General features: G+C 36.9%; 1 protein-coding gene across 1 annotated transcript in view; it reads right to left on the bottom strand.

The window, feature by feature from the left end:
• The window catches only part of LOC139114690 (TNF receptor-associated factor 2-like), a 90,394-nt gene that overhangs the window by 4,938 nt on the left and 58,214 nt on the right, over positions 1–27,242 (bottom strand). The window contains exons 3-8 of the mRNA XM_070676560.1: positions 19,448–19,526; positions 17,389–17,487; positions 16,393–16,557; positions 15,609–15,683; positions 10,383–10,469; positions 7,769–8,518 (exon numbers count right to left, since the gene is read on the bottom strand). Coding sequence (XP_070532661.1) covers positions 7,769–8,518; positions 10,383–10,469; positions 15,609–15,683; positions 16,393–16,557; positions 17,389–17,487; positions 19,448–19,526 — 1,255 coding nt within the window. The remainder of the gene's footprint in view (positions 1–7,768; positions 8,519–10,382; positions 10,470–15,608; positions 15,684–16,392; positions 16,558–17,388; positions 17,488–19,447; positions 19,527–27,242) is intronic.

The following is a 27,242-nucleotide window of genomic DNA, read 5'->3' as shown; positions in this document are numbered from 1 at the left end:
CTCAGATCTCAGCATTCATGAGCCCCTATGCATGGACATAGCATTAATATTAATAACCATCCTGGAACCCCTGTGGATCATTCCTGGCACCCCTGTGGATGAATATCAAATACAGGAAAGAAAACGGCCGTCACACAGCCATTTTTGATCAAATCATTACAAAAATCGGCATGCATATATATGATATTGGGATTAATAAATGTACCAACTTTCAATGCCATCGCGCCCGGCAACGCTGAGAGATTTTCGGGAACGAACACAGCCATTTTAGAGACTCAACCATTTTAGACCGGATCAAAACAAAAATCAATGTGCATATATATAGTAAATAGATTAATCTATGTACAAAGTTTGAATGGAATCGCTCCTAGCATCAGTGAGACATTTGCGTGAACATACGCACCGACATCAAATACAGGAAACAAAATGGCCGCCACTCGACTATATTGAATCGGATCACAAAACAAATCGACGTGCATATGTATGGCATAAGTAATAATCATTGTACCAAGTTTGAATGAAATCGCTTTAAGCGTCTCTGAGATATCTGCGTGATAGGACGCACGGACGGACGCACGGACGCACGGACATGACCAAACCTATAAGTCCCCCCGGACGGTGTCCGTGGTGACTAAAAACCGATGAGCGGTTCAGCAGTTAAGAAATACATATCCTCCAAGTTAAAATTTAATTTCATATCATTACAATACAAATTATTTACCAATACAGCACTTCTTTAGATGTCTCGAAATTGTCTGGATGGCTGTATGTCTTTGATTCCACTTTTATGCTCAGACCCCCCGTAAAGTATACATTTTCTAAAAGCCTAGATATAGGGAAACATTTCGGTGACCATAGTGTCCCTATTGTTTATATAACTATCACATGACAGGTAATTTGGATAACCTTTCAAAAATCTGTTTTCCATATGTTTTGTCTCAATACTCCAAAATTTCTGACTCAAACTTGTTGGAATGCAAGCTGTCACAACGCTTTTCCAATGTGTGTCTCAGATTCTTTATATCTTACTTAGTTTTTTTGGAGCACAATTTTAACGAAATCAACTACGGTTAAATTCACCACTCTGGAAGTTTTTGCTGTCATAAAAATTGTTTAAGAGGATAAAACAAATTCTGGGACACAATTTGGAAAATCCTTAGGACAACTTGCACTCTTACAAATTTCAACCTTATATCTCAAAGCAATAAAACAAAACATAGGGAAAACCGATTTTGAAAGGTATGCAAATTACCTGCTACGTGATAGTTATATAAATAATGCTAATACTATGGTAATCAAAATGTTTCCCTATATCTAGGCTTTCCGAAAAAATATAATTTACGGGGGTTCTGAGCTTATAAAACTCTAAAGAATTGTTAGTTTAAAAAGTCAAATTTCTTGTCTTGTAACCTTAATTATTTACAAAAAAACACGGATAAGCCGACAACAATTATTAGTCGCGCCAGCGGCTTACTGACTAGGCTTGCGCAGATATACTATGCGAGTAGCCTGAAGTGTACCCGACTTAATTCAAGGGCGCTGCCATGTTTATTTGAGTGCTCCTAAATAAACAAATACGAAGCGTGCGAACTATTATTTTAACCTGCCATTAATAAAATATATCTCTTTTATTAGCCAGTAAGTATTATTATCCACCTTGTCACTAATACAAAATATCGTTACTATCACGCCCAAAATAGGAAAAGAGAGAAAACTGTCTTGCATATGAACGAGGGCATACGCAAAGAATGCTGGGATTAAATTTTAGTAAAGCGTCCTCTGTGTCAATAACTAGATGCAAAAATTGCCAGTTTTTAGACGGAACGCTTTAATTTTCAGCTTGCAAGTTGAATTTTGGCAGTGCATGTTTACTATTGCAATGATAATGATGGCACAATACGTCCCTTGTTAAACACACAATCGGTTGTTATCAGGGTAAAAATTGCAAATTTTTGTCCAACATTTTTACACATTAAAGAAAATCTATATCTGCAGGGTCTGACATCTTGTAGGCCTACAGGAACTGTTTTCATCAGAGGGTAAACTGGGCATAGTTGTCGTACAAAAGTATATAGAAAGTAACAATCAATTCTATTTTATAATGAATCAATAAAAATAAAATTTCTAATCTTAACACCTAGCGCGACATCAAGGGATGAGACCCAGATAATATTATATAGTTCTAGATCGTCACGCCGTCTCATCCGAATTGTACTATCCGAATCATGATCCTTTGCATGCAGATTTAATTCGCGTCGTCTTTTTCCTTTCAATTAAGCTCAGATCGGCTATAGCTGCTTCGAACAACTACTTGAGCGCAAGCAAGCAGCCTGGAACTTCGGCAATCTAACTCTAAGAGGACAGTTTTACAAGATCAGAGACCATAATGAATGTATACACTCAACTGCTACGTGCTTACACAGCTTACGCTGATTGTGTTTTTCCAAGTTTGAAAACGACGTTATAAGTTTAAAAATGAAAGGTATTGGGCATTTCTAAACCATACATATCCGATGAGTCCATAGTTACTCCCTTTCAAATATGTATAACTGCTTCAACCCTCAAAAGGTGGCATTTTTAGGTAAACAAATTCGTCATTCAGTAGCTCTAAGCAATACGTTATAAATAAAAATTCTCAAACAAACCGGACTTGGTTGTTATGTAAAAATCAAAGTGGCCGCGATTACAGGCGGAGCTATCTGTGACTCTTCGCCACCGTGCACCGGCCACTTGATGGGCAACGCGTAAGTTGACATCGTGCACGTGGCCTGCCCTTGGACATATACATGAACTCTGTGGCAGGCCGATAAGATAGTCCAAAGGTATTTTGGTGCATGAATCTGTGTTTACATAAATAATAAATAATGACATCAATCATACGAAACGTGGTACAAAGAACATATTGTTTTGAAAAGAAGATTATGGGTACCATTTCTTAAAGTATAGTCTAACTAATTAAACTTGCGAAAGCAGCATTTGAAGAGAAACTTAATCAATTTTGGTTTCGTTTTACTCTTGCTATAGGGTTAGTCAAATTTCGGGAAAGTATCTGTACATTTCTTTCGATATATGTGCAGTGCCAATGTGCAAAGCGACGCCATATCCAAGCAAGTTATTATCACCATCGAATGTCTGAAAACGGTTTGCTTCCGAACGGAAATAGGAATGCACTGGCAACATCCGGCGTAAAATTTTAAATGGCAATTATATTAAATTTACTGTTGAGAAAGTCTGTGACTTTTACACTGGGCGTACAACAAACAATAAATACGGCGGAACAATGATACCAATTTTTTTTTGAGATTCCGGGTAATTTTTTCATCGCGACCACCGGTGAGACTGAGTCGTCAAACTTTTACGCCTGGACAATTGGCTTTGAATTTGCAATTGCCCCCTGTGCTATTAGTAAAGACTAAAAACAAGTTTAAGTATCCCCGTACATCAAGAAGCTGTTATAACTAAAGATTATGACTAAAGATTCGAATATCTGAATCTTAACTTGAAAGCAGCTAACGTAACTCATGCTTCCTTGGGCCGCTGACTTTTGCCGTCTCATCTCAACATAACTTACCTTACAATCACAAGAAAGTTAAGTCACGTGTGTCCTCAAATTGATACATAATTCCATCAATCATCAACCAAAGAACTCATCAAAGACAATGGTCGAGACAACGGGTTCAAGAACGTTCACTAGGAGACAAGAGTGTCGCAGAATTGCTTTTATCTCTAGATAGTTTGAATTGACAGTCATGTCCCAATGCATGACCAGATTTTCACCCGTTTTACACCTTTTACCACTTCTCAAATTCAATATTATATATATATATATATATATATATATATATATATATATATATATATATAATAGTATCATATTTTATATATATATATATATATATATATATTTATATATTTATATTATAATATCATATATTATAGTTTCAATAGCTTTGATTTTATAACGGGGTTGAAATCGGCAACAGAACCGAATCGACAGCTGTAGCTGCCGATCTCATCCCGGCAAAGTGCGTGCAGGGATGAGATTAGTCTAGAAAATCTAAACAGAGTATTTTTGCCTTCGGGGGTTTTAGGCCTTTGTCCATAAGCAAGTCTATGTGATTTGGATGTTGGTCAGGAACCAGTGACATTAAAGGTTAGGATATTACATCGGTCAATTTAGGACAGATTATCGAAGATGAAAGTCATTGTTCGAGAAAGAATTAGTAAATATCGATTCATAGACGAGTGAATCGAGACTGTTTATGAGTTTGTCTATTTGGAACAAAATATTTCGATTGACTGACACAACTAGAAAGAACATTTTAATCAATAAAATGATTCATCGCCTTTCCTCGATATACCCGTTTTCGTTTAAAAATAGCGTCCGAAATCAGTATGGACAACCGGGTTTGCCTCTGCCGAACTGGCTAACACATGGTTATTTTTTCAGCTTTTATTCACAGTTTCACTAAACATATCGCCAACTGTTCCTTTTATTGCACGGGGCAGGTCTATGTTTGTAAACAACCAGTAGCATGTGGTTTAGGACATGATACTGGTCAAATTAGGAAGGAATATTGATGATGAAAATTAAATTCACACAGAGAAAGAGTCAGTATAGCTCAAGCGTGATGAGGGGATGGAAAGAATTCAGTTGATTTACACGATGAGAAAAAAAGTAGGTAATTTATTCAAGAAAAATACTAATTTCAAAGCCAGAGACTAAAGGGTTGTTAAATTGAATAGCTGTACTTCACGCTTGGACTTTACGCTAGGACTTCACGCATAGTTCTAAGGTGGAGACTAATATCTACATGGCAAAAAATTAGTAAGATCGTTTCCCATTCGGCAAAACTGTTTATGACCAAATGAAGACTAATCTGAAAGCTATGCTTTTCGCGGTTCCACCTTTCTGCATTTTTTGTCCTGACTGACTATGGTTCGACGTAATGGTAACGATGTTGCTTTTTTCGATGCCTTGAAATATTGTTCATTTACCGACTGAAGGGGTTTTTTTAAGGCTAGGTCAAAAAGAGATAAAATCCCAGTTTCCGTCGGTGGTCGAATTTATACAGATAAAATTACGTTTAGAGAAAAATTAGGGTAGTCGAAAGAATTGTCAACTTGATAGGGTTTTTAAGCTGCAAATATTGTAGCCCTCGGGTCGTGCACCACCATTTTCTGTCTAGTACTGGCCGGTCGTTACACATCTAACAAAGGGCGTCGCACGTCCCGTGGGCTACAATTATTGCAGCTGGGGAATAACGAAGTGGTTTATTTGGTGTCATTTTGCTAAAGGACATTGCAGTGATAAGTTCCTTCGGCTGCCGTTCTTGTACGAGTATTGCAGTAGGTTCACAGCGTTTAGCCGTCAACAGTATAAGCTGCCCCGCTGCATACGCGCGTTACCTACAGAGTGTAATTGATCCCGTTTTCATCGCAAATGTTTGAGCAGTTACATCACCGCACGTCCCGGAATGATCGACAGCTGTTTGAAACAGGCAACAACCGTTTCCAGTGTACGCTAACAGTGGTCTACCGACGATTTTCCAGTAAAATATTTTCTTTCAAAACCTGTGTACTATTATAAGGATATCCATGTGGCCGACATTTTTACAAAAACAGACGTGTTCGTTTAGACCTTTCTTGGCTTGGCTGAAGCTCGTTTAGGGCGACTTTAAAGGCATTCTTCAGGCGTCAGATTGTCTTGCCAGGAAATTTACTTATTATTAATTTCAATGGAAAACAAAATGATATGACACATTCATAATCCTCTTACAGACTAGGACAAACTCGATCCCTGCGAGCGAATCCCTTACCTTTAACGGAGCACCAGGCTGAGCTGTTAGCAGTTGCCAACCACTGTTTATGAATCTCTAATAAGTTAGGCGGCTTGTAAAACCGCGCAGAGGCCTTTAATTATGTATGCTGTCTTTTTTAGCCTCGGGTTTTCAGGTTTCAACATTTTGCTACAACTTTAGGATATTTTAACAAAGTAGGACAAGACAGACTTTCAGAAGAAATATTGATTACAACATATGCCCTGATTCAAGGAAAGGTAGTCGACACTACCGAAGATTTAAAGACCACTTTATTTCACCAAATGACGGAAATAATGAGTAACAAACGTAATCATTATGTTTGAATGGTGCCGGACGACAAAATATGATTGGCATAGATAGTAAATCTCAAAAATGCAGACTCGTAATATTTGTTGACACAATATTGTTCATTAAATATACATCCAATACATATGTCTGATCGTGGTCAACTGTTATTGCTATTAGGTTTTGAACATACCGATGACAATTCAAGTAATGGATCAAAAAACTGTTATGAAACATTATGCCATCACACTACAACACAAGAAATTGTGATTTTTTTTGCAAATTGAAAGCAAAATCTCAGGATATTCATATGGCAATAGTAAAGCAAATCATACAAAAGAAAATCAGCTTTTGAGCTTGCCAGTAGAAAAACTTTACCCATACTACGACCAAGAGAAGACTTGCATTGCTTCATTTTTCAGTGATTTCCTGGTAGACTGAGCTTGTCAATTCTCTTGACATGTAAATACCTGTGAATGGAAAATACATGGTTCTGTTTGACAACATTTCGGCCATTTTGTTATTTAATTTTACTATCTTTAGTCTCATATATGCAGATGTTTCCAATGTTTACAAAATGCTACTACAGGCAATACAAAACCTCAAATCGTCCTTTGAATGATACCGTTGAAAAAGGTTTCATCGGGATTAGTGCACTGTATAAGTGCGGTTAGGGGGTCTGCTTGAAAACTGAAACTAGCAACTCCAAGCAAATTGAAAGCTGAAATACTCCTTGAAACTTTCTAATATTGTGCATCAGTTGGATATCTTGGTGGTGCGAAATCGTCCTTTTTATCACCCAAAAATTGCTTTTTATGGAAAATGCCTTACCTCAAGACGAATTCCTACGTGTATGCATCCACGCTGGCCACTTAACCGTCCGAACAACACTGGTCAAAGCGTACGATGGAAGTGGGCGGAGCTAGATTTCTCTTGAGATTTAAATCTACATTTGAGCGACGCAGTAGCCTTGATTGTACAGATGTTGCCGCTTATTAATTGATCCCTAGCAATAGATGATCATGATACTATTTCCCCGAAATATGAGGAGAAAGTTCAATATTCATACTAAATCAACGTGGCAACCTGCATTATTTACAGATGTGACGTGTTCTGTGAATGTACAACATCAAAAGACATGGTGTATCGGATAAGATGTTTGCATACGTTTTTTAAACTTATAAGTTGGACCCAAAATAGGGAATAAACAGATGGACCAATCACAAACAGTCCCGCGAGAGCATTGCTGATAAGCTTCGATATGTTGGAAAAATATGTAAAACATGTCCTGGGACTTATATTAGTTCTAGTGAGCGTAGATGGGAATGCCTTCTCAATGGTAGACCGGTAATTTTCATCCTAAAAAACTTCATATGGATGCATAACCGACAACAAAACATAGTGTCATACGCATATGCAAGGGCGAGAAGTCGGCCTCGGGATAAGACTGGGATCTTGTCACAGAACGCTCAAACATACGCGGAATGGCCTATAAGGCAGACTGTCAAAGATTCAGTAATTTTTTATCCGATTGATACTCGCAATCTACGACACCTTCAAAATCAGTAAAGAAGTCAACAATACTTTAGGACCCATTGGAACAACCGATGGTTTCCAAGAAAAATAATTAAGGAAAGAGAAGAAAGTGATGATTATTACACCTTTTGTCTGAATGGCCACCTGAGTAGTGCATCATAAGGTCCTTTCATGACCACAAAGAATAAAGAGACGTGGTTTCCTCTACCCATTCCATCACCATTCAGATAGATCCTGACACACATCTTGTAACCATGACGACTTGTGAAAAAGGATGGGGAATAGATAGACGTTGTTCGCCCGGACAAAGCATCCTGCTGTTTCTTTGTGAAGTCAGTGATCTTCCAGACCAGGATTCCATCATATGAAGTCTGCTCTAGTGCTTTGATACGCAGATCCTGTTCAGCCAGGGCTACATCTTTCAGAGCAATGATGCGGTCTTGAGCTCTGATTTTCCTCTCAAGTGATTCAATCAGCTCTTTGTCCTGCCTTCTCTGCCTCTCCACTGTTTTCACCGATTGCGAATCTCTCTCTATTTGACCATTAAGAACTGCAACGATACCTTCATAAGTAGAAATCTTAGTTTCGATGACTACCGTTTTGTTCTTCTGGTCCTCCATGGTCTTCGACAGTCTGTTCAAAGTTGGTTCGTACTCTTTTCCAATTACCGTTGCTTCTTCAATTTCTTGTACCTTCCTTTTGACGTTCTCGATCTTGATGCCATGTTCTGCCACTTGTCTCGTTACTTCGGTGACGTCCATGTCCCTTTGCAAGGCCTCGGCATACTCAGACGTTTTTATTGTTTCATCGTAAAGCAGGTCAAGATGACGAATAGAGGCATCTCTGAGATGCACTTCCATCTTTTCCAACTCAACCTTGATGTAAACAAGAATGAAGTGCACCATGTCATGTTTAAGGGACACATACCATTAACGGCGTTTGGTCTTGCTAATGTTTGCAAGCTTTAAAGCGCGCTCTCTTGCTCATGGCATTTTGATAAGGTTTTGTAACCGTCTTCGTACTGTGAAGTTCTTAGTTATTTTCTGTTATGTATGTGAACTATGTCAATTTTATTTTTTCTGAGTGTTCAATACTGCGCCATAAGAAATACTTGCAAGCAAGGTTTTTTTAAACAGCTCCATTATTGTAAGGAACATCGAAAGCCAGTAGCCTTGTCCCTGTTCTTTATTATATTCTCCTATGAAAAACCCTATAATACTTACTGTATTAACATGGATTATTGCCTGCATTTTAGCTGTAGAGTGCATATACAGATGAATACAGTCAAGAATCCATTCTTTGTATTCAGCAAGCCTGTATTCATGTGGATTCATGTGAATTCACGTATATTATATTATAATACAGGCAACTCATTAACGTGAATTTATTTGAATTATCGGGTTTTCATGCAGTGTAAACAATTGTGAGGTCAAAAGTCGAACAGTTAAAATCAACACGGGAAGCCATACAGATACACACATCAGTGCAGGGTTAGGCTGCATTTCAAAACGCTGGGTGAGAAAGTCTGCTGCTTTTCAAGTTTTTTTCTGCAGCCAGATTAAGATGTAGATTTCTTTTTAACGCCTGGGATTGAGCTGTTTTTGTTGTGGAGAAATTGGATGCTCACAGAGGGTCACATTGATTAGGGTTTTTGCCTATTGAAATAACTTCTTTATAAGTTTCCTGCCGAAAATCTGAAAAGTCAGGCAAGTAATATTGTTCCTTTAGGAGGCAAAGTGAGAGATATATTGGATTTTAAAAAATCAATTAAATGTTTAATCTGTCAATAAGTTTACAATGATGCTAGGTAAATATAATTGTCTACAGAAACATTGAAAAGGGAAGAGGCTCCTAATTGCAGGTATTTAATTGTGCGTGTTAAATTTGTATTTTCACGTTCCGGGTCTGTGTAGAAAATCGTCAATGTTGTGGATTTGTACATAGTTTGATGGGGCACCTATGGTGAGACGTAACAGACTTTATTATAATATAACAAGTGTTCATGTTATCCTTGTTTGTCAGTGAGCAGAAAAGAATATACCAAACTTCTAATCAATGGATATGTGCAAAAGTGATGATACTTAGTTCTCTGTTGTTTGTAGACTCGATTTAAAATGTACATTTATATTTGCGTAAAAACCAAGAGCTACCTGTCAGCGTGCATAAACACAGTTGCACTGTAATAATACAAATCATTAAGTAGTTAGACTAGCCATTGAATTTAGCTTAGTTTTACATTTGAAGCGGTATCAATATGTCTAACAAAAATAGCTATCACTGTCACGAATGATAATATTGAAGAATATTGGATATTGAAGATCTAGCTTGTAAGAGACTATTTATGCACAATACTACACTGACCTACCTAAAGTGAAAAGTCACTTTGGAATCACCAAAGTAGAAAAAGCGAACTTGAACTCAGCTCCATGCCTACATTGAGGTGTGCATCTGTATGAAACCCTGTATGGTTCTTACCCTTGACCTTTTTATTTATTTAATATTGAGAATGAAACTGAAATGGAAGCATGATATTTCAAAACACGTGTTGAATTTGATATGCTAAAATCTTCGATCAGCTATATCTAACATTCTCTAACTGTTCAAATCATCAGCATCGCTTTAGCTTTGAATCAGTGTTGATATGGGAATTTTGCGCTTTAAATGTAATAATTATCGAGTACCTGTGATGGATATGATATAAGTAAATATTTGACAGGGACATATTTAGATTATCCTCACCATTTGTGCACATCCAATCATGCTGTACTTGCAAGGACCAATGTTCTTTGTACAGTCACCATTTACCGAATCAATGTGAATATGGTACTGTAATTTTAGAAGAAGAAAGCTGAGTAATATTGTAATAAAACTATGGGAACAAACTGATCGCAGATGAAGAATAAAGTTATCTGAACAAAGCCTAATTACTTTGATGAACCACAACGTTAGCATAAAGGAATATCAGCAAATTTGGAATTATGTGAAATTCATATTTCTCGTGATGTACACTTTTATTCAAAACTTACCCTGTCGTCAGTGCGCGTGTGCAGTGCCGCGCTGTGAAATCCAAAGTATTTCGAAAGTTGACTCAGTCGACACTCACAACAGAACAGAGTTTCCGTCAAATAAAAAAATTAGGATGTATCTACGGGAGAGATATGTGTCACTGCAAACATCAAAGTCCGTAATACGAAAACATTGACGACCGAGATCGGGATTTACGAGTTGACACCGACGGAGACCGGTGACGGCAGCGTTTGGGGCACAAAAATGCAATGACTGAGGTATATCCTGTGTCATCGAACGGATTCTTTCGCGCTCGCCAAGGTCGTAAACTTGTGTGATATTTCAAAAGCCATGGCATCTCTAAGAATAAGAATTACTGTTTTGATCGTGTCATTGCATTTACTTCATAAATATATTTGTAAATATTCTAAATAACTCCAAATATGACGGCTATTCGTCGCTAGCGCGGTGAAAGCTGTGTCCGCAGATGACCTACTTGCCTTGGCATCGGTACAGCGCGAGACACTGATTGACACTTTCACTTGACCGAAGCCGTATGTCTGATTGGAGGAGATACAATTCGATGTATCAGAATTTCAACTTGATGGGATTTATGAATGAAAGTATCTGCTAGGTGACGGACCGCTTCACTCATTAAATGGAAGTTATCCGCGTAAATAAAACACAGATCACGACGAAATTTATGCAATTTGTTACAATCATTTTGATCCATCTACGTCAAAAACAATAAGAAGACTGTTCATGTTATAAATATATAATCCTGTGGTATTTTTCTCTGTTTGACGTCATCGTATACGAGTGTTTATCGCGAGCCGTGCAACTTCGAGTCGAAGGCTCGAAGTTATATTATATATATATATATATATATATATATATATATATATATATATATATAATATATATATATATATATATATATATATAATATATATATGATAGTAGTCGCGCCAGCGGCTTACTGACTACGCATGCGCTTATTCATAATATACTATGCGAGTAACCGGAAGTGTACCCTTCTTTCTCATGATGGGCGCCGCCATGTTTTTTTTTTTTGAGTACTCGTAAATAAACAATACGAAACAAATTACTATGAATAAACATGCCTTTTATAAAATATACCTCTTTTATTAGCCAGTAAATGTTATTATACACCTTGTCGCTGATACAAAGTATCGTTGATATAGATAAACGGAGAAAACTGTCGCGCATATGAACGGGGGCATACGCAAAGAATGCTGGGATTGAATTATAGAAGAGCGCCCCCTGTGTCAATAATTAGATTCAAAAATTGCCAGTTTTTAGACGGAACGCTATAGTTTTTCAGCTTGCAAGTGGAAGGTGGGCAGTGCGGTTACCATTGCAATGATAATTATTGCATAATACGTCCCTTGTTTAACGCCTCAGGCTGTTATCATTGTAAAAATTGCCAATTTTTGTCCAAAATTTTTACACGCTGCAGAATCTATACCTGCCCTGCTGCAGGGTTTGACGTCGTGTAAGTACGTGAACTGCTTTCATCAGAGGGAAACTGGGCATAGTTTTCATATAAACGTTTATGAAGTAACAATTACAGTTTATCATGAATCAATACAAATAACATTGCCAATCTAACCCCTGGCGCGACACCAAGGGCTGAGCCCTATATAATATATATATATATATATGATAGTATAAATACCTAAACCATTATTCTATATTGTGTACCGATAATTTCAAATGAATCTCTGTTGTAGCACAGTTCCTTTCCCTTCGAAAAATCAATATGTAGATTGAACTGAGGTTGAAGACACTCACACCAAAACTGTATTGATTTATCTACTGTTACTAGCTGAGTATAACTGTCAATAAACGAATCTCCCGCAATATTACGGTCACGAACAGACGCTGGTAAGATATTAGTTCACTTAATCGTCCATGGCGACAGACAATATCTGTGTATCGCATGTACACTGGCACACAACAGCCGTTTTATTGTTTCTCGTCCAAGCCATGCTTCAGTTTTACCTCAGAACAGATGTTATTGAGCTGTTAATATAACAATCGTTCGATAAAATCGAAGCTTTTGCCGACAAAGGGTATGTTCCGTCAAGTGAAAACTTACGCATAAATATTTGCCCTATAAAATTGTTGTCACTTTCAAACTTCTCCCTTGTGTCCACACTTCCCATTACGTATTCAAAATGATGGTTCATGAAACGTTGTCACCCTGTTTATAAGGGGTGTCAGCCGTGATTTTGTAACTTGAAAAGTCAGTTCAAGAGACCTACACCAATACCTTTTCTGTAGACAATACACCATTTGGAAAAACAAATTTTGTCGCTGTCTTTTCAGTTAAAAGGGGTCATCTCTATGATAAACCTGGTTACGTTTCACATAAAGACGACTATACAGTAGACGGTATGATTAGTGTGAATACAGTGTAGTAGCCGTAATCTTGCATTAAAGGCACAATAGCTGTATCTTTTAGCATTATATTTGTGATTTTACTTCCAAACTAAAACAAGTTAGTGGGAATGTACTCATTCAGGGGTGTTTATACAGGCTTATGATGAACAACGAAATAGATGTTTTACGAAATCGCGAATAACGAAATGACAACATTTCCACAACTTCCAAATTTTTTCTTCAATGAAATCTAATATTTAAATAATGTCCGTGACTACAGCAGTTGGTTTACTGGGTTTAATGAACGGATTAGGTACGTAATGGAATATTTTGAAGTGACTTCAATCACGTCGAACTACAAAGTGATACATGGCGAAATCATGGGCCGCCATGAAAATATCAGTATGAAACGTACTCCCACAGTCACTACAGTACCTGTTTAGTCAGGGCAGTTGTGAAGCTCACAAATTTCTCTCGAAATAAAGCCATAACATTCTGGAATTGAGGTTTTTTATCCTCAAACACTAGCTGTCGAAACGCAGCAATCTGTTGGCGGGTAGCTTGCGTAGCTATGCAGTGGCAGGTTTGACCTTTGATCCGCAAAGCTTTGCCTGCATGGCAGAGCACAGGCGACCCAATAAGTATTACTGAGTTTTTCACACTGTTTTCTCTATCATTTTCTCTTCTTTCTTCATGCTCTGAATGTTCGGAATAAATAAAATAAATGGTTTATATAACCTACCCTAGCGTCTGTGACTCTTTATTTATTTTACACTCCATTACAAGGACGATATCTCTCATACACACATGCTGTAATTAATTAGTCAACACAACTAATTATGCTAATCCGTGGACTTATAAGGGATTTTACGGGTTGGTCAACATCGCGAAGATAGGAATGGAATACTAAAACCTATCTTTCCGATGTTGACCAACGTCTGATAAGTCCACGGATTAGCATAATTAGTTGTGTTGACTAATTAATTACAGCATGTGTGTATGAGAGATATACGTCCTTGTAATGAAGTGTAAAGTAAATAGTCACAGAGGCTAGGTTAGGTTATGTGAACCATTTATTTTATTTATTCCGATCATTCAGAGCATGAAGAAAGAAGAGAAAATGATAGAGAAAACAGTGTGAAAAACTCAGTAATACTTATTGGGTCGCCTGTGCCCTGCCATGCATGCAGAGCTTTGCGGATCAAAGGTCAAACCTGCCACCGCATAGCCACGCACGCTACCGCCAACAGACAGCTGCGTTTCGACAGCTAGTGTTTGAAGATTAAAAACCTCAATTCCAGAATGTTATGGCTTTATTTCGAGAGAGATTTGTGAAGCTTCACAACTGCCCTGACTAAACAGGTACTGTACTGACTGTGGGAGTACGTGTTCATACTGATATTTTCATGGCGGTCCATGATTTCGCCATGTATCACTTTGTAGTTCGACCTTAATTGAAGTCACTTCAAAATATTCTATTACGTACCTAATCCGTTCATTAAACCCAGTAAACCAACTGCTGTGGTCACGGACATTATTTAAATATTAGATTTCATTGAAGAAAAAATTTGGAGGTTGTGGAAATGTTGTCATTTCGTTATTTCGCGATTTCGTAAAACATCTATTTCGTTGTTCATCATAAGCCGTTTATACAAGTATAATAAACTGTCCACTGGGACTACATGTGCAATTCTGAGCAAGATAAATAATAAACGTTTGCCCAAACATATAATGGTGCCCTCATGCAAATAAAGCAAAAACACTGTACGTCGTGCATATGTGCATTGTAATCTTCACAGAAACAACAAAGAAGTCTAATATAATGCATAGTGTAGAATGTTTTCCACTGGGACATCGTATGTTTTGTTTTCTTTGTAATATTACCATTTTTTAAAAATTGCGGGAAATCAAAATAACGGTTAAAATTTAAATTTACGTGTCCAATCTTTCAGAGGTAATAGAGTATATCTTATAAATTTGAAGAACTTAAAGAAACCCAGAGAAAATTGAAAGCCTTTTTCAGGTCAAGAGTTACAGCTACATGGGCTTTCATCTGTTAAATGTCAGTGTGTCAATGAGTGTTAGCGATGTCTTGCTAAGGACTGAAATAATTTCAAATGGTACAGTGAATTGCTTTGAAGCGTTGGCATTAGAAAAACTAGACATATTGTCTCTAAAATCGAGGTGTTGCCAACACTGTCAGGTGTAATTATCAGCTAAGCAGTAATTCCAGTCGACCACAGAGAAATCAATTCTGCCAAAGTTGAAACATTGTCTTGCAGCAGGTCAGATGTAGTCAAAACAAGTACACCTGAAAGCAAGTGATAAGACTTGGACAGTGCTTGGACACATGTGGTGGTGTTGTTTAGACTATGTCTGACCGTCTGCTAGACAATGTTTCAACTTTTGATTGCTTTATGATCGACTCATGTTACCGCTTAGCTGTTAATTGCATTCGACAGTGTTGGCAACACCTCGATTTAGACAATGTGCCTGGTTCATCTAATGCCAATGCTTCAAAGCAAACCATTGTATTTTACAAGTTCAACTTACCAACTCTCTCAGTATATTTTCCTTTCCACAGAAGTCACATTTTATTGGAAATTTTGGACACTCTTTATGGTGTATCTGTGGATTTAAGCATGCGTGCGTGATTGATTCGATAAAAGTAAAGATGCTACACGCTAGCCCTGCAATATGTATTCATGTTTCACATCATTGGTTTGTGCAGTTTGCCTCTATTATATCAGTCAACTACTATACCTTCTCGAGACAGTATTATGAGGGAACACTCTCTATACGCTCTATTACAATAATGTTTACACGACATCTACAATAATTTAGTTATCATTTTCAAAAACCAAAGATCTTCCTTGCTTACCTTGCATCGTTATATTGATATTGTTTGATGAAAAGTTCAGATTACACACTGTTACAGTAATGATTTAATAAATGTCACGAAAATTGCTTGCGTTTTTGAAATGTAGTATGTTGTACTGAAATGAAGACCGTATTTGCATTTTGGTGTAACCGTTATCAAAATGTTGTTTTAACGTTCAACATCATTGTTGCTACAAGTGTCGATGAAAAATAGACTGTCAGTCAAATGTTGTCTGGTTTCCTAAATGAGTAATACAGCATCAAGTTCATCGCGGTCTGTATCTTCATTTCTTCTCATGAAATTTCTTTTTTTGTGGTACTCATCAATCCTTTTAGATTATATCCATATCATATTCGCTATCCGAATGCATACGCAGTATTGGAAATTTGCGGTCATTACCGTTGTGTAATCAACTCTGAAGAAAAGCTACAGCGTCAAGTTCTTGGAGGCCTTTACCTTAAGCTCTTTCCAAGTTATTGCGTCTGCGCAGTAGTCACAGATGACAATCCTCATATCACATTCGCTTTCCAGATGTTTGGTAAGATGTCCTCTTCGAAACCGTTTACCGCAACCTGCCTTGATGCATATTATAATTTCAAATATGCATTCTTGATTATGCACCTTTGAGGTTAACACACAAAACAACGCAATTAAATAGAGACATGGAAATTCCATCGTCTAATCGAGAACACTTTTTCCACCAGGGATATTAATTGGTAGTCGATCACGGGCATTTTTTTACGATTAGTGATTGGCGGCTCGATGTCGACGTCGCCATACAAATACGCAATTGACAAGTCTTCATTTATTTTACAAATCGGCGGTCACGTGAGTGACGGACTTCTTCTCGAATGTTTGATAATCACTCGGCCTGTGCATCACTCACGCGATGTTGCACACGATCTCAAAAGATAGAATAGGCCCAAAATCTACCTCTCACAAAGATATGGTGTTTTTCAAATCACCAAAATTGTTTGAACCTCATTAATACATCACGTACACTGTAAGCTGCCGCATCGACACTCATTGCAAAGCGCTTACAATCCATTGTAACGCGACTAACTGTAAGGGAGTTGTAACCTAACATTATTCACATATTTCATTGAGAAATACGAGGATTATATCATCGTTTTTTATTGCTTGCATTATTTTGTTATTCGTACTTCATGAAATTGTTGCTTCAACGACTTCGGTGGCAAGTGACTGTGGTGAGGCCCTGTAGTAATACTGTACTTTATCAATCTTCGGGAGATATTGTACAAGACATGTACATTTGAAGATGCTGATAGAAACCTCCACATTGACGACAAAACTTGAACACAAGGTCTTTGCTTATTTTTGCTTCCTAAAGTAAGTGAACTAGTTTCGTAGAAAGGTACGATAAGAACGGAATCTTGAAAATACCATAATTATACAGCAAATGCGTATATTTTAAAGGAAAGCTATGCTGACCTCGTAATCTTTGAATACTCCAACCCAAAGGCAGTCTGTATTCAGACATTTAACTTTGATGAGCAGCAGTTCACGTTTAATAGCATTGTCCGGGAAGATCTGTAACAATAATGTGTAAATAGGCTTTGATCATCTCGACACTATAGTGATGACAATTTACTTTAAGGAAAAAAGCATGCTAACTATTCCACATAAAAATAATATGACAAGCGACCTAACAGCCGATATAGCTCCGCTGTGTTTATGTAGAGAATAACTATTTTTGACACATGTTGAAGAAGAAGGTGGAAACCTTGCATAGCTCATTTCAGTGGCCAGAAAAAAGTGGCTAAAATAGCTGCAAAAATACACAATTGAAGATTTCATCATAATTTGAATATATCACATTGGATCATCCCTAAGAACATGTCAACCAAAGCTATATGACGAGTAGATTTTTGAGAATGAAATTTTCTGAACAGAAGTGGCAAAAATTGCCCCCAAAATAAAAAATGCAGATTTCACCATAATTTCAATATATCATATATCAAATAATCCCTCGGAACCTGTATACCAATTATCAAAGCTATTTTTCAAGTTTTTGAGAAACAAATTTTGTGACAAAAATGGCAAAAATTGCCCCAAAATACAAAATTGAAGATTTCATCAGAAATTCAATATATATTACTTAGTTAATCTGTAGAAACCTGTATACCAAATGTCAAAGCTATCAGACCTGTACTTTTTGAGAAAGACTCTTTTTGACCAAAAAATGGCAAAAATTGCCAAACAAATTCAAAACTGCAGATTTCATCATAATTTCAATAAATATCATTTAGTTTCTCCATATGAACCTGTATACAAAATTTCAAAGCTATCATATGGGTAGTTTTGGAAATACACATTTTTGAGCAAAAATGGCTAAAATTGCCCGAAAAATACAAAAATGCAGATTTCATCATAATTTCCATACATATCATTTAGTTCATCTGTAGAAATCTGTATATTAAATTTCAAAGCCACCAGATGAGTAATTTCGGAAATACACATTTTTTACCAAAAATGGCAAAAATTGCCCCAAAATACAGAATTACAGATTTCATCAAAAATTTAATATATATTACTTAGTTCATCTATAGAAACCTGCAAACAAAATCTCAAAGCTATCAGACCAGAATTTTTTTAGAAACACTTTTTTTAAGCAAAATTGGCAAAAATTGCCTTTTAAATACAAATTTGCATATTTCTGCACAATTTGAACAAATCTGAAATATATCATCCCTATAGACCTATGTACCAAATGTCAAAGCTTTTTGACCGGTAGTTTTGAAGAAGAAGATTTTTTAAGATTTTATTACCAAAAACGACAAAAATTGCCTTAAAAATACAAATATGCAAATTTCACCATGATTTGAACGAATCTAACTGAAGTCACCCTAAGTAAACTGCATATCAAATTTCAAAGCAATCAGACAAGCGGTTTTAGAGATTTTTTTTACCAAAAACAGCAAAAAATGCCCCAAAAATACAAATATGCAAATTTCACCACGATTTGAACAAACTTAAGTGAGGTCACCCCAAGTGAACTGCATATAAAATTTCAAAGCAATCAGACTTGCGGTTTCAGAGGAGAAGGTACTGTTGACGGACGATGGACAACGGACGACGGATGATGATGGACGACAGTGGAAAATCAATATATTTGATAAGCTCTGCGTCGCTGAAAAGGAGCTAAAAACTGAATGCAAAAAAGTCTATTGGTGCATGTTAAAGATCATCAGAAATATAATACGGAAGTAAAATGAATAATTTACAAGCAGATTTTGGCAAAGCTAGCCCTGCTGCCATTATGTTTAGTAAAAATGGTATTGACTGGTTTTCCTGAAACAAATGTCCTTCACTATATCCTCAGTACAGAATGTTTGCCATATCCTAGATTATACATGCACATGTGTACAGAAGCCAAAAGAGCAAAACCAACCATAAGACAATTGCAAAGTCCATTGTGAAGCATGATACCGAATGCGTATTAGTATATCAGTGCTTATGATAAAAAAACTTGAACGCCACATAATTTTACCTTGTTTACAGTTATCTCACTGTCTGGGTCATCTTTGTTGTCACTTCCACACCTCAGACAGAAATGACGTCCAGCGTTACTGTCATGGAATAAAATACAAAGTGTTCAGAAACCGATTGAAAGTAGATGCGAGGGGTATGGGGATAAAACGCTATTTTCACATTTCTCGCAAACTCCTTGAACACCTGTCTGATATTAAGCTGTTGACAAAAAATGAAGACCCTTCTTGCAAAAAGAAAAAAATTCTGTGACACTTTGCTCACATTTGTTTAGATGTGGCAGGCTCGTGTGAGAGTATGTGTGACATTTAATAGCTTTCATATAGCACATATTTTGAAGCATGGTCCATCAAATACCTGGGCGAAGTATGTAAAATTTGACAAATTTTGCAATATACACAGATATATACAATACAGTGCAACCTGGTACATCAAAATCAGTGGTACAATCTACCATACGGAATTAAGGAGAGGTGTCCTCTTGTTATATTGTGGAATTAATTTAACAATATTTGGTAATTCATCAAGCAGTAATATTTAAGAAACTAACTTCCAATAGGCTTGAAGGTCTTTGGTTGTTTTTCTGTACATATCATCACCAACCTGTAAAATTCTGACTTGCAGTTATGGAAATTTCCACCAAGTTTACACTTTTGCTGCTCATTAGAATAAATTTGGTAAATGATATCTTCACCAGAACAAATTCTCATTCACAGCTGAACATGCATCTACACATAGAAGACAAACCGTGCAACGGTGCAGTAGCTCTCAATCGGGGAATTCAAGAATAAGATATTGGCATTTTGTTTCGGACTAAAACCAGCAACAATCGTCCAAAAATAAAAAATTGCAGGTTTTGTCAGAATTTGAACAAAACTGATGAAGATCATCCCTAAGAACATCCACATCATATTTCGAAGCAATCGGTTAAGCGATTTCAGAGACTGTGATTTTGGACAAAATATGGTGAAAATTGCCCCGAAAATACCAATATGAAAATTACACCAGAATTTGAAGACGCTCAACTAAGATTGCCCCTGAAAACACGCATATCAATTTTAAAATCAATCGCACAAGTGGTTTTAGAGGATACGATTTTGGGCCTAAAATAGGAATAGTTGCCTAAAATCCAAATATATAAGTTCACTTCAATTTGAAGATTCTCAACTTAGATTGTCCCTAGGAACATTCATACTAAGTTTCAAAGCAATCAGACAATATGATTCAGAGAAGATGACAACAAATTTTAATAATTGCCTCTAAAATACAAATATGAAATTGTCACCACAATTTGAAGACGTTTGACTAATATTGCCCAGGGTTCAATGCAATCAGACAACAGGTTTAAGAGAATCGAAGATGATTTTTCGAAAACAAAATGCCCTAAATAAAAATATGAAAATATCGCCACATAAAATAACATAATTACATTTTATAGCGCCTAATTTCCATCATGGATACTCACTTGCGCTGAACAATCTAAATCACAAAAAGCTATCTGAAAGATATATGCTTTTAGTTTAGACTTGAAGCTTTCCAACGTTTGAGCAGAGCAAATCTCGTTGGGTAGTTGGTTCCATAGGATTGGGGCAGAGTATGCGAGTGGCTGGTCTCCGTATTATGTGAGCTTTGTCCTTGGGATTTTCAATTTGAGTTTATAACTGGAGCGAGGCGATCTGCTTGGCTTATATTGTCTAATGTAAGGCGAAGCTAACCCGTTGATGGCTTTATATGTCAAATCAAATTTCTTGAAGCGGGTAACCAGAATAGGGCTTTGTAAAAGTCTGAGTTGTGCATTTGGTACGAACAGAAAAGCATTGCAGTAGGCCAACTTTGCCGATAAAACAGCGTATATGTCCAGTTTTTTTTGTTCTGCATGAATATACTCTGACAAGTGAATATTGATATTATTTGTTGTTTAAACTGAAATGTGTTGTCAAATATGGCTCCGATGTTTTGGAATACTTCTGATTTGACTCGGAGGAGAATAATCAGGTCTAGGCTGTATCACTAGTACTTATGTCGTTCCGTCATTCAATTGCAACTGTTTTTTGTCATCCACGCCTTAGAGACAATCAATCAATTTTCAATTGGAGATATTGCATTTAAGGTTTCACTCAGGGTAAAAAGCAATATTAATAAAACTGTTGCCTGTGTTGACATCTTAATTGACCGAGCGGTGCTATATATAACGAAAACAGTAGTGGCCCAAGAACAGATCCTTCGGGTACCCTGAAGTGCATCATCTTGTTTGTTGACATTTTCCCATCGACGATAACTGATTTGAATCGGTTGGGGAGCTAAGAACGAAACCACTGCAAGGCTACGTCCAATATGTCTTTAACGCCAAGATCAGCTAGCATTTCCAGAATATTATGATCAATATTGCCGAACGTAGCAGACAAGTCGAGTAAAACAAGTATGAAATGTTGGTGTGAATCAGGTGACATCAGAATATCGTCGTGAACTTTGAGGAGTGCAGTTTCTATACTGTGGTACTTGGTGTATGTTGACTGAAGGGGCTCAAATAATTAAATGCTGTTGAGATACTCATTGAGTCGATTTACAGCAATTTGTTTCTGTCACTTTGGATATGAATGGTAAATTAGAGATTGGTCTGTGGTTCTTGAGTATATCAGATTCAAGTGAAAGTTTTTTAGAAGTGGTGTTTTTATTCAGCCGATTTTAATGAGTCCAGTTCTATGAAGCGCTGTGAAAATTCCGCCACAATTTTAAGACGCTCAGCTAAACTTGCCGTCGGACCACGCTTACCGACTTTCAAAGCAATCAAACGAGCGATTTAAGAGAAGATATTTTTTGACAAAAAATTTGCAAAGTTACCCAAAGAATATAAATATGAGTATTTCACCACACTCAGAAAACCCTCAAATAAGATATCCCCTTGGAACAAGCATACCAAGTTTCAAAACAGTAAGACAATGGGTTTAAGAGAAGATGATTTTTCGATCAACAATTGGTAAGTGCCCAAAAATAGAACTATGAAATTTCATCACAATTTGAAGACGCTCAACTAAGATTTCTCCTAGAAACGCACATATCAAGTTTCGTAGTAATAAGACAAGCGGTTTAAAGAAGATGATTTTTGACCACAAAATAGAATAATTGGCTCAAAAACACAAATACAATTTGTAGATTCTCAACTAAGGTTATCTCAAGGAACACGGAAGTTTCAAAGCAATCAGGCAGTGGTTTCAGAGAAGACGTTTTGACAAAAAACTGAGAAAAATTGCCCCGAAAATGCATGTATGAAAACTTCAGGACAATTTTAACAAAGCTGACAGAGGTCAACTTTGGGATAATGCGTATCAAGTTTCAAAGCAATCCAACCATAATCATGAAAACCAAGTTTAACAAAATGGAAGAGGCGGTTTCAGGAAAATGATTTTTGATCTAAGACGGCAAAACTACCCAAAAATACGAATATGAAATTTCAATACAATTTGGACAAATCTAACTAAGGTCACCTTAGGAACCTGCATACAGTGTTTCACACAAACGTGGCTTGTGGTTACAGAACTTAAGCAATTTGTATATTTTGGACACTTATATGGTCATTTAAACAAATTCGCACTGGTGCACCTGTACATAATACTACTATGGTAGCTGCCATAGACTTTGAGTTTTATTGTTGTGTACACACATACGTAAGTACATATGTACGTACTTACGTCTATACATACATACATACATACATACATACATACATACATACATACTTACATACATACATACATACATACATACATACATACATACATACTGATGGACAGACGGGCGGACGGGTTGACAGAGAGACAGACAAATAGGTATAGGTAGGTATGTAGGTAGGTAGGTAGGTGGGTGGCTAGCTAGCGATAGATAGATAGATAGATAGATAGATAGATAGATAGATAGATAGATAGATAGATAGATAGATAGATAGATAGATGTGAAAGAAATTGGATTTTGAAATTTCACCGAAATGTTGATTCATTTTACATGTGAGAGAACTATGAACATTTTTTTTTCTAATATAAAACACAAAACTAACAATATCTGTGTATTTATAAACGCTGATGTCTTATATGTTTTACTCTCTTGTCTTTCGTCAGTTTTAACTGCTCAGTGTATCATACAACTGCATCTTTTTTGCTTGTGGAGCTTGTCAATAATGTGTAAGTAATTAAAAGAATCATTGTATTTCGTCAGTTATTTCCTATTCAGGAAATATCACATGGACAATCAAAGTTCGGCAGTAAAATAAGGTTCTGTTAAAGTGACCCTCCTACCCCCAAGATAGGGTTATAAAAAACTGACTCTCCCTTAGACAGTTTTCTAAAATTGACTCTCCCCGAAATTCCTCCAGCCCACCCATCCCCTGTAATTACTTAGGGCCACCTTATACAAAGGAACGTGAACGTGATATAGTGTGACGTCTCGTTTCAAACATGGTGTCACTTGTACTTGTAGTGAGAAACCAGCTCTTGGCACTCAAAAAGACCGACAAATAAAGAAAAGTAATTTGAACACGATTGGAACTAATTTGGGATAATTGGATGGTTAAGTAAGTCGATTTTATCTACAAATGTAATCTCAACTGCTTTTCTTTGTACATTACGTACTTGTTTTATGAGTAATTTGCAATATTGCGACATTCAGCTATAAGGCAGCTAACAATTGTGAGAAATTTGAAAAATATGAAAATCCAGTTATCCCAAATTAGTTCAAATCGTATTTTTGGCTAAATAGCAAAACATCAGGTAGATGCCAAATGGGTAAACCGGCAAGGAAATTCAAAGGAAGGTTAGATTCACCGAATAACCTTCTCAGACGCCCGAACGGAATCCCGTTCGGCCACCATGTGCATGTTCTGTACGGCTTATCTGTAGCTCTGGTTTTGCTCTTCCACCCAATTACCGGGGCAAACCTCGAGCTACAGTACTGCAGTACGTGTAAGTCTCGGGCTACTCTCATTCGACGCAATTTTGGCAAATTCACCGGGTCATTGCAGATATAAGGTGACTCCCTAGTTTGATACAAAAAGGTAGCTTAATTCAAGGCTGCGATTCATCATGTCGGCATTCTGCATGGCATAATGGCATGTCCGCATGTTGTATCGCGCGTCTTCATTGCGCATGATCAAATGTAATTTCGCATTTGATATTCTATGGTCAAATTCTCGCATTCTTCATGTTCGAATGTAAAGTCTTCATATCCAATTAATCACACTTTGCACCTCATCATGTCATGTCGCGTACGAATGTCAAGTCTTCATGTCCAAATGATCGCATTTTGCATCCCATCATGTCATATTGTGATTGCGAAAGGCATGTTGTAATTAAATGGCATAGCTTAATTTTGGCAGGGATTCAACGCCATGGTGTTTCCCCATTGTGGTGAAGAATCACGCAGTGAACGGAACATGTACACAGCTCCACACAGCATCGTACCTAGCTATGGCGTACCAGATACGTTGACAATAGCCCAAGATTTAAATACTGGAAAACACCGAGAGTAGCTTAACCTGACCTTTCCTTCATAAACGCTTTATTTTTCAGAAGTACAGGGCAATGTTGCTTTGTACTACCATACCGTAGGGGTGATCAAGAGGGCCAGAAGCCAATTTGACCAATGAGTTTCAATAAACTTGGGAAAGGTGCTAAAAGCGTGAGATAGATATATGGACGAGATTAACATTGAGAACTGTGTGACAGGTCCAACCTGTTCAGGTTCCAATCGTGTTCATAGAACACTATGGTATGTTACATCCTGACCTACATATTCGTCGTCGATGAACAAAAATGCACGAGACGTTTGTGGGGTATTGCAAACTTGTGTAATTCTTGTATAACAAACCGTTGTACAACGAAAAATCAGTATGCTTTTGTTCACGGTTGTTTTGAGTGTTATAAGGTGTTTGATACAGCCACAGAAATTTAATATTGGATATTCGGGAAAAGATCCACCGTCATGTTGACTATTTGTACTGAGTATGGACCGGTCAGAATCTACGGGCAGTGTTTGTCATGCATATACCACTCCTCTTATGATGCCCATGCCAATTTGACAACTTTATCTAGACTTCGAATGTAACTCAAAAATGCTTTGGAGGTTTCCATACTGGAGCCAAGGTCACACATTTGAAATCCAGTGATTTTAAACGCTTATGAGATAAATGTATATACTGAAACAATAAATGCCTTTACTGCGGAGTATACAGTACACTTCGCTACAAAGATTGCAAGAGAAAGCAATTACAAAAATATCTGAGACGCTTGTCTAATCTTTAGATTCTTAGTTGATTAAGGTTGTAAATTATGAAATTCAGCGTCCAGTTTATCAAGTTCAACTTTAGTTTATTGCGTTTCAAGGCCTCCGGTCAAAATGCATACAGTGAAATGCGACAAACTAGTACAAAAGTGGTTCAGAGAATAAAGAACAATAATACATACCTTGGGAACAGAAACAAAGAAACATGTACGTGCACAAATTAAGTAATTGTGCAATTTCAGTTGTTATGTGCTTTAAAGCTTTGTATACGATAATGGGCTGAACACGAACTAGAATTTGTGGCAGGTGATAGCTTTGGTTGAATGTTAGCTTTACAGAATGCAACAAACAGCTGATCGGAAAATGATCAGATTCGATCCTTCGAGGACGTCGAAATAATTTACAGGTCCGAATAGCTCTGAAGGCAAAATTATGAAGTCATCAACACTGCTTCCATTTGAGGAAACGCAAGTGATATTTGCGAATCTCTCATTGACCGTTCGACCATTGACAATAAGTGAAAACGAAATTTCAACAGATGTTCATCAGAGATTTGTCCGGTTGATTCAAAATCTGATCTTTGGTCATTATTGACATGTTACACTGTGCTGATTTACACAAAGACTTGTCTCAGTGGCGGGCTGTCTATCGAATCACCCAAATAGAATCATACTGGGAAACCGTCTCAGTGTTAAAATCACCATCAAGGACAAAATAATGATCAGAATTTTCACTAGCAAAACTGACAACTTCTATTTTCTATAGCTTCGATGTTATGTTTCTGGAATAGAATATCGTCGCAGGCAGTAATCAACGAATAACATTTTATCTTATTGATGAAAATACATTTATTTACGCTGAATTCGACTCTTTGCACTTTGCCAGCTATGTTTTTCTCACAATGCTCTGTTGTGCAGTAGCGTCGGGAGGCAGGAAAAGTGAAAACAAGGTGATTTTTAGAAGTGTATACAGTATGAGGCAGTAAAGCAGTTTTACTTAAACCTACAATATCTTTTTGAACAACAAGAAACAAAATCATAATTATTTATGTTGGTTTACAAAACCCCTGCCATGTTACGATCAAAGATACAACATCATAGTTCAGAACATAGTTTCCAAAATCAAAACATAATTTATTTTTAGATCTTGTATGTTCCATATTATGAATGTTACTGTGTCTATGTTTGGGCCGCTTGCGTCTGGTCTGTAGTCTTGTTTTTGGACCTTGCATTTTACTGTTGTAGTAGCCATACTTGTCTTGCTTTCTGAAGTCTGCCAAAATGTTTCGTTGTCGCTCCATTAGCTTCTTTCCTATGCCAACTCCAACATCTATCAGTTTCTGCCTTGCTCTCAGTGTCATTACCTTCTTGACAAAATACTGGAACTTCACGATCCTTTGTTACATAATGTATGAAATCATGAACTTCCTTCAAGTATACTAGTTGATAGTTTCTTGAGTTGTTTCTTCCACGGTGACATTGAAATCAATTTTATAGATTTGATTCTCGACAACTGTTTTTTTTTCC

The sequence above is a fragment of the Ptychodera flava genome, chromosome 16, assembly GCF_041260155.1.
Source record: "Ptychodera flava strain L36383 chromosome 16, AS_Pfla_20210202, whole genome shotgun sequence".
NCBI classification, from domain to species: domain Eukaryota; kingdom Metazoa; phylum Hemichordata; class Enteropneusta; family Ptychoderidae; genus Ptychodera; species Ptychodera flava.
The sequence above is the reverse complement of the archived record's forward strand: the minus strand, read 5'-3'. Positions and strand labels throughout refer to the sequence as shown.